The sequence below is a fragment of the Oncorhynchus tshawytscha genome, linkage group LG13 (assembly GCF_018296145.1).
Source record: "Oncorhynchus tshawytscha isolate Ot180627B linkage group LG13, Otsh_v2.0, whole genome shotgun sequence".
NCBI lineage: Eukaryota > Metazoa > Chordata > Actinopteri > Salmoniformes > Salmonidae > Oncorhynchus > Oncorhynchus tshawytscha.
Window position 1 is genome coordinate 52,959,837 of NC_056441.1, and position 8,993 is coordinate 52,968,829.

Below are 8,993 nucleotides of genomic sequence, written 5' to 3' on the forward strand. Positions count from 1 at the left end.
ACAGGAACATCTGTCAAATACATCTGCTAATGTCAAGATAAGCAGGATTTATCATATCATCCTAACTTGGGGCAGAGAGGGAAAGGGCTAAGGTGTTAATCTTACATAGATACAACCAGACCATGAAAGCTTATTTCCTGTTGGAAAAAACTGTTGGATCAACAGAAATCAAAGTTTGAGTGTGTGTTAGTGATATTGGACATGAGACATATTCAGCTTCATAAGTTACATTTTAAAAAGCTATAAAAAATGTGCACCCCAGTTTCAATTTATTTATCAGGCTGTAGAGCATAAGATGATCCATGTTATTATGTTTCTGTATATCAATTATTCATAAAAGCAATTGAAGCATGGCAACGCAACACCATTTTAGCATGATATTTCTAGTAACAAGCCTACATTTAACACTATATTTCAAATGAAAGTTAGTAATTATAACATCTAAACCTCTGTATATTTTTTTCCTGTTCCCTTTTCCAGTTTGAACATGAATATCAATTACAGTGTCATATGCTCATGTTTTTTTGTCAAGCTTATTTAAAAAAGCATCAGCTGTAATGTAAGATTTCTTGGCTTTGTTACATGATAGAAAGCCTTTATTTGGGTTTCAGTTTGTGTCACCAAGACGTCAGACATGTACAACATTTTTCTCCTTCCTATTTACAAACACATCCACAAATCTGTTTAAATACATCATCCTATGAATGAGGATAGAGTGCTTTTTTGTGTGTTCACTGGACGGCGCAGGCAAATTATGCTAAAGCCTTTCAGTCAACGTAAGTGTGTAACGCAAGAACGCAGTTAGTCAAAATGGCTTCCCTGCGTAGTTGTGACACCTTACAAATTTTAGGCTGCAAATTCTGCAATGCAATCCTGCAGGACAGCCAATTTGCGTAGCTAATTGCGTTGCATACTTACATAGGCTATACATTTGCCTTAACTGTGCTTCCATCCTTGGCCCAGTCAAAGCTTTGGAGATTGAGGGCCCAAGCTAGATTGCTAATATACAACCATATGTTCACAAATGCTTAGAAAACATAATTGACTAAATTACAGTATACAAAACATGACAAGCCAGTCAATTATTCTTTTTAGACAATTACATTAAAAAAACTATACAAAAAGACAAGTCAAACCCTGCTGTTACAGTTGTGCTGTGAGACTTGGCAATGCTGATTCCACAAAGACATTTGTGTGTTTTTATTTATCTGTGCAAGTGTCCCGCACCTCTGCAGCGAATGGTTGGGAGAGGTGATGGTCAGTGAACAGTCTCATCTTTCCATAGAGGTAGTGTCTTGTCAGATGAAACGCTCCTGGTCAGCTCGTGGTCTTACCCGACCAGGTGATAGGTCAACCAGTACATGAATATGGGCTGGGCGGCTGCGATGGACATGGTCAGGTACATCCTCAGCTGGTTCCTGGCCCCGTGGATCAACACGCCTTGGGCTGCTGCCTCAGACAGGAGCTTTAGTCTCAATGTGCGGATCTGAAGAGAGGACCAAGGGAGAGAGCAAAAATGTAGCTTGTAAACCTGAGTGCAGTAGTCAAGGCACTGGCAGGAGTAAATTAGATTCTAAAGTTAGCTCTTCCTGCTACTCACCATGAAGATGAAGATGGATATACAGCACCACAGCAGCGTTAGGTAATAACCCGTTCGACCAAATAGTAACCCTGCCACGACCCCTACAATCATCCTGCACACACAAGGGAATCCTTCACAATTCATCTGAGTAGTCGATGTGTCATCATGTCTATACAACTTTTTGTTTTTAAATCAAACGACATCAAAGTTGAAAGACAGGAAAATCCAGAACCACAAAGTCATACTAATCATGTCAGAGAGCGAGAGACCATCCGTACCCCACATATTTGTATCCGGAGAAGGCCACAAGGTCGATGGTGGTGAGGTCTGTGTTGACTGTGACCAAGTAGAGACTGAGGAGGACAGCCAGCACCTCCATGATGAGCCACACCAGGGCCGAGCTGGCCTGCATGCCCAGGATCTCAGGGGTAAACCTAGAGACAGACGGGAGGTTGAGATAGATACAAGTTTCAGGATACTATTTATACAGAAAACTGGGAAGAAAGTTGCAAAAAAGTGAGTGGAAGTGGACCACCTTTACCTGTTCTGTGTTCCAAGTGCTAACCCAGACACCAGGATGTATGTGATGAAACCCATTGCTGCAAAACAACATTAAAAAAAGCAATAGGCTAGTTGTGAGTCTTATTAGTTTGGTTCAGTCAGGGTGGTAGACCTGACCAAATCTCCTTTACCTGGAATGTACAAGTCAGGAGCGTTGATATCAAAGCGGGGAGCCACTGGGGTGTCCTGTTGGTAGCTCACTTCCCAGTTCTAAAACAAAAAACAAACAAAAACATACATCTTCTTTAGTCACCCAATCAATGAGTGTCATCCTAGGGCGTAAGTTCAGTATCAGCTTGGTAGCTCGGAGTCTGGACATGGACACAAGCAATATGAACAGATGGCGACCAGATCTTACCTGGTGCATGTAGGGGAAGACGAGCAGTCCGAGTTTCTTGCCCACGTAAACTGTGTCCACAGCAAAGTAATACTTCAGTTTGGAGATGGGGAGGAAACGATCCAGCTGTAGATTAAATGGAGCAAAAACAAGATGATTTAGCCTTTCTTAATGTTGCTACTTACTAACTGGTACCACAACTATTTACCATCAGTACCATGAGTCTTACATTTTTGTCTACCAAGTCTTTGCCCTGGCTGGCCAGGCTGCTTCCGTACGCCATGGCCAAGTTGGACATGGGGTCTGAGAGGAGGGTCTGGCCGGGGTAGCCCATCGCCCCAACACCCTGGCCCGGGAACCCAGCGGGCTCCACCCCCGGCGCTGCGCTGGTGTCGTCAAACAGCTGGCTGGGATCTGTTCTGTCCTTTGACGTGTTCCTCATCCTCAATTTGGGATCTATTACACAAGAGGAGGACGAAACCACATTCTGGTTAGTGGAGTGGGGGATACGGACTGCAAGTACTGCGCAACACACGCATGCGTCGTTAATAGCTGTGATGTTATGTGAAGTTGTAAGGTGACAAACATGGCAATCTTCCAATGCATTTGAAGGACCAACATTTTTCTTTGCTGCAAAAGAAGGAGCTATGCAGTGCACTTTGACACGTAGCAGCAAATAGCCTGGACGAATCAGACAGTGCCAATAATGGGGTCTCTTCACTCCACGTGTAAGACAAACCCTGCTCTCAGTCATCAATTCTGGGTGTGTTTTATCCCCTGAGGGCAGAATGGTCCCATCATCACACACACGTCACCCCAGCCTCTTCCTATCAATTTATGCTTTGTCCTTCTTTCACAGACATTCATTGGCCTGCACTGTAGACTAATCGTATTATTAATACTTAACAACAGGATCCCTTGAGATTAGGAACCTCCTTCTCAAAGAGAGATATCTGGCTAGAAGTCAGCCAGAACAAGTAGGCTCTATTTCAAAATGGACCAAAGACATTCAAACAAGGACACATTTATAGATCTTCGCTTGTGGTCTACTGTCGAGCTTGGTCGATAAACCCGAAAAGTAGAGAAACTTAACCAAACCCAGGATTTATCGAGGACATTTTACTGATATCGATAATAATGATAATTAGCTTTGTGATGTGTAATGAAATAAGTCTGCTAATATGGGCTATTGCTAACTGGGCAAATGGTACAATATTACAAGTAGTAGTAGTAGTTTTAAAGGGTCATAGAAAGAAACTGGTGCACACTAATGTCAAAGTTATCATTCAATTCATCATTATTGTGACAATTGAGTCAATTTACAGTAATAAATCACCCAGCTCTAGTCTACTGTGTCAAAAAAGCTTAAAAGCCTATAGGCCTAAATAATTAAATACAATGTTGGTTATGCAGCAGAAGCACATCTCTTAATATCTGTAATTCTATTTCTGACATTTTCATGGGTAGGCCTATTGTTTCCTATCCTTTACAGAATCAGTAAGTTTACCATGGTGCTCTTAGCCCTTCTCATGACTCCAATTACATTCCATTACAGTGGAGCCAATCCTCGTCCCATTTTGCCTTGTGAGTGAAATGGCCCGGCGCGCCGACGCTGGCCAAATGCGCTGTCTAAACTCAAATACGGCTCACTTGCGATATGGTTTTGGAAACAGTTGGAACTTAACTTTCATATAAGCGAGAAAATAATTGTTCAAATAAAAAAGATACACTTTCTGTACACAGTTTAGGAGAGGAAATGTGAAATGGAATTGTCCAGTGGAAATGTGAGAGGATGTGTCGTAGCCGAGGCGGTGTGTGAAAACACCTGGGTGCAACTTTGATAAACTGTGCACAGTAAGTGTATATTATTTGAAAGATTCTTTCTCTCATATGAAAGTTAAGTTCCAAAGGTTTCCAAAACCGTATTGTTAGCAAGGATTAATAAAGTTTCAAAAAGTTTATGAAATGTGTATTTATTGCAGATTTCAAAAGTGCAATGTGTTCTTTTCTGCAAAACCCTCTAGAGGGCCGAATTTGAAAAAAAAAATATACCGGATACCAAACGATACCGCGGCAAAAATAAATAAAAAGAAAGTGGGGAGGAGAATTGTGATTTCCCCTAGTATATTTATTTTTGGTCTCAAAATCACACTTTTTTTTAAACAAAAAAACAACAAAACTGGATGTTCTAAGTCCACAACAATGCTTAAACACTTTAGAGGACAATTGTTTTGAAAATTATATATTTTTTTGTGTAGTCACCCTTTAATTCAGGTGCGCGCCGGCCAGTTGTGTTTGGCTAGCCGTGTTTCTGTAGCGCACATGTGATGGGAGTTTTCAAAACAAATGGCCACTGGATTGATGCAAATAATTAGGTCTGCCAGGCATTTTTAATTACCTTTTATTTGCTTTTCCATCTACCCGAAAACAGTTAGCACACAGGCTCATCTGGTTGTGTATTCTACATCACGATAAAAAAAAAAATGGGCATACTACAAATTATATTTCATGCGAAGTTGTCCAATAAGACCTCATTGAGTTGTTTGGCGGTCATATTGGAAAAAGGCTTCTGTGGGTGTAATGCTGTGATGGCCCTGTATCTACAAATATTTTTAAACCCCTGTTCTAGCTGTGTGTGTGCAATTTGGTGCCTTTATCACCAAAGTCACAATCAATAAAACACAGCTGCCCCATTATATGGAATGTTATGTCTATGCTTCCAACATTCGAATGCCAATGGCACAATATACAAAACTAGTTATAGCTGGTGCTTTTAAAAGGTTGGTTATATTGTATATCATTTGAAAAGGTAATTTCATGACCTTTCAGAACCACTTGTCAAACAAAGTTTAAAATGTATCAGGGTTTCCTTTTTAAAGCCATTTATAAAGGCAATTCTAAAACGTACCCTTAGAGGTCAAAGTTACATTGGCCTGAACATTCACGAAAATATGTCTGATGGATAGCTGTGAATCTATACTTTCCAATGATATATGATTAAAGGGTATAAGTGAATAACAACTTGCTGTATATTGACATTGTTTGTCATAGGGTAAAATCCCTATGGGAAAATTGAATGGGATGGGAGTGATGAAAGAAAGTGATAACACACAGAAGGCTACCATTGCTACGCTGCTCTCACATTTTCCAACTCTAGGGACATAGACCTTAAAAAAAAATGTCACTAAGAGTGTCGGCCCAAGTGAGCCTAACCGACCCCCCTGGCTCATGGCTACCTTGGATTTTTGAGAGATTGGGGGCTCTATCATAGAGCATATGCCCATTCATTTCCATTGCATCAAACAACTTCCTATATATAGTATTATAGAGCAGAATGAATCACAAACTCAGTCAATAGTACTACCTAGGCTTGTTATGGAGCCGTCCAGGAAGTCAGCCACCAGGTCCTACAAATCCCAAGTTCAATTGCACAAGATGCTGCCAAATTGGGACACCCAGTAGTAGGCCATTGTTGGGCTTACCACAGCAGTGCCAGTTATTTTAGCAAGTACAATGTCTTCAGAAAGTATCCACACCCCTTTACTTTTCCCACATTTTGGTTGTGTTACAGCCTGAATAAAACATTTAATAAATAGTGATTTTGTGTCACTGATCTACACACAATACCCAATAATGTCAAAGAGAAAGTTAGTTTGTAGACATTTTTGGAAATTTATAAAAAAGCTGAAACGCCTAGAGTCAATAAGCATTCAACACCTTCGCTATGGCAAGCATAAATCAGTTCAGGAGTAAAATGTGCTTAACAAATCACATAAAATGCATGGACCACTAATAGTGGTTAACATGATTGTTTTGAATAACTATCCCATCTCTGTACCCAACAATAAGGTTCCTCAATCTAGTAGTGAATTTCAAGCACAGATATAACTGCAAAGACCAGGGAGGTTATTCAATGCCTCGTAAAAAATGGGCACTGATTGGTAGATGTGTAAAAATAACAGAAGCAGATGCTGAATATCCATTTGCTCATGGTGATGTCATGAATTAGGCTTCGGATGGTGTATCAATACACCCAGTCACTACAAAGATAAAGTCGTCCTTCCTAACTCAGTTGCCGGAGAGGAAGGAAACTGCTCAGGGATTTCCCCATGAGGCCAATAGTGATTTTAAAACAGTTATAGAGCTTAATGGGTATGATATGAGAACTGAGGATGGACCAAAAACCTTGTATCCACAATACTAATCTAAATGACAGTGTAAAAAGAAGGAAGCCTGTACAGAATAAAATATTTCAAAACATGCATCCTGTTGACAACAAGCCACTTAAGTAATACTACAAAAAAATGTTGCAAAGAAAAATGACCTTTTTGTCCTGAATACAAAGGTGTTATGATTGGTGCAAATCCAACACAACACATCAATTACTCTTCATATTTTGAAGCATGGTGGTGGCTGCATCATGTTATTGGTATTGGGGCTTTACTTGACTAATCGTGACCTAGCGACTCCTTGTGGTGGGCCGGGTGCCTGCAAGCTGACACTGGTCGCCAGCTGAGCAGTGTTTCCTCCAACACATTGGTGCGACTGGCTTCCGGGTTAAGCTGGCGGGTGTTAAGGAGCGCGGTTAGGTGGGTAATATTTCGGAGGACGCATGACTCCACCTTTGCCTTTCCTGAGACCGTTGGGGAGTTGCAGCGAAGAGACAAGATGGAAATTGGGGAGAAAAAAGGGGGGTAAAAAATTAAGAAATAAATATTAAAAAGTAACAGAATACAGCTATAAGCACAGTCAAAATCCCAGAGGAAAACCTGGTTCAGTCTGCTTTCCAACAAACACTTGGAGACAAATTCACCTTTCAGCAGGACAATAACCTAAAACACATGGCCAAACCTACACTGGAGATGCTTACCAAGACAACATTGAATGTTCCGGAGTGGCCTAGTTACAGTTTTGACTTAAATCGGCTTAAATCTATGGCAAGACTTGAAAATGTCTGTCTAACAATAATCAACAAGCAACTTGACAGAGCTTGGAGAATTTAAAAAAGAATAATGGGCAAATATTGCACAATCCAGATGTGAAAAGCTCAAAGATTTACCCCATAAGACTCACCGCCAAAGGTGCTTTTACAAAGTATTGACTCAGGGGTGTGAATACTTAATGTAAATGAAGTATTTCTGTACTTCATTTCCCGAGTGGCGCAGCTTTCTAAGGCAATGCATCTCAGTGCAATATATATATACAGTCCCGGTCAAATGTTTTAGAACACCTACTCATTCAAGGGTTTGTCTTTATTTGGACTATTTTCTACATTGTAGAATAATAGTGAAGACATCAACACTATGAAATAACACATATGGAATCATGTAGTGACCAACAAAAAAGTGTTAAACAAATCCAAATATATTTTATATTTGAGATTCTTCAAAATTGCCACCCTGTGCCTTCATGACAACTTTTGACAGAGAGACAAAGAGAGAGAATTCAGGATGTAACACAAAATGTGGAACAAGTCAAGGGGTGCTAAATTACTAAAACATGTCATGTATGAATACTTCCTGAAGGTGGCTACTGTAGCTCTGTTTTGGGAACAAGTTCTGATTGGACACTGGGCGGAGACCAACAAGAACCTAACGTTAGCTAACATAACCAGAGGCACAGTCCCATGACCCGATTTAGAAGCAATGCAATGCGGGCAGTACGTAAAGGCTTGATACAAGAAAACGTAACTCTAGAGAGCGAATAGCGCGACATTCTAACGTAAACCTGAATAATGTAGCCCGAAACTGATCAGACATGTTTCAGGTTCTGTCTACATAGAATATGAAAACCTATCTGGTGATATTATCTAATGTGGCTAACCACGAGCAAGCTAGCTAACTTAGTCTTGTGCAACATGGTGTCAGCTAGCTATATTAGCAAGAAATTTGCTGTTATGATTGATAACACACAAGATATGACAAAAAAAATAGTTGTCTAGATACATTTGCTAGGTGGTTAGTTTTGGTTTGAAGAGCAGACATGGAGTGGGTTAGCTTACTAGCTAGTTATTAGCATGCCGGTTAACTAGCTAGCATACGTTAGCTTGATTTCTCGGTCAAAAAGCAAGACATCTTACCAATCCTTTGACCAAGTAACTTACACTGTGTGAACCCACTTTGGGTTGCTGTGTAATCCATGTCCATCAATTATTACAGGTAATTTGGGATATCGTCTCTAAAAACGCTGATATGAAACCATTCAATAGGCTTCTACAAAATTTGTACACAGCCACACCCATGTGTCAACTGGCCAATGATATTATCATACAACTAAAAAAAAAAGACAAAGGCGTTCCTGGTAAAATGTGGACCAATCGAAATAATCACTATAATTATTTACTTACGCAGGGAGGGTAACTCCGTGAAATCTTTTAGTTACAGTACATAACACTATGTTAACTTTAGTACTTTACACCACTGATTTTCACCTATATTTTTGGCACATTACATCTCCTGCACAGTAATGTGCAGCTGTATTGCATCCTTAGCAGGAATATTTAGATTCCAATCA

At 40.2% G+C, this 8,993-nt stretch overlaps 1 protein-coding gene across 2 annotated transcripts; it reads right to left on the reverse strand.

The window, feature by feature from the left end:
• Positions 1–578: 578 nt before the first annotated feature.
• Positions 579–8,722, reverse strand: LOC112265111 (protein YIF1B). 2 transcript variants are annotated; one of them, XM_024442159.2, is made up of 8 exons: positions 8,584–8,722; positions 2,710–2,936; positions 2,502–2,606; positions 2,275–2,353; positions 2,124–2,181; positions 1,861–2,016; positions 1,601–1,694; positions 579–1,486 (listed from the first exon to the last, which is right to left on the reverse strand). In XM_024442159.2, the coding sequence occupies exons 1-8, from the start codon at positions 8,624–8,626 to the stop codon at positions 1,331–1,333; spliced, it is 918 nt and encodes a 305-aa protein (XP_024297927.1). In that variant the 5' UTR covers positions 8,627–8,722; the 3' UTR covers positions 579–1,330. The 2 variants fall into 2 exon arrangements, with proteins under 2 accessions (XP_024297927.1, XP_024297926.1); XM_024442158.2 differs by having other exon boundaries at positions 8,560–8,722.
• Positions 8,723–8,993: the final 271 nt, after the last annotated feature.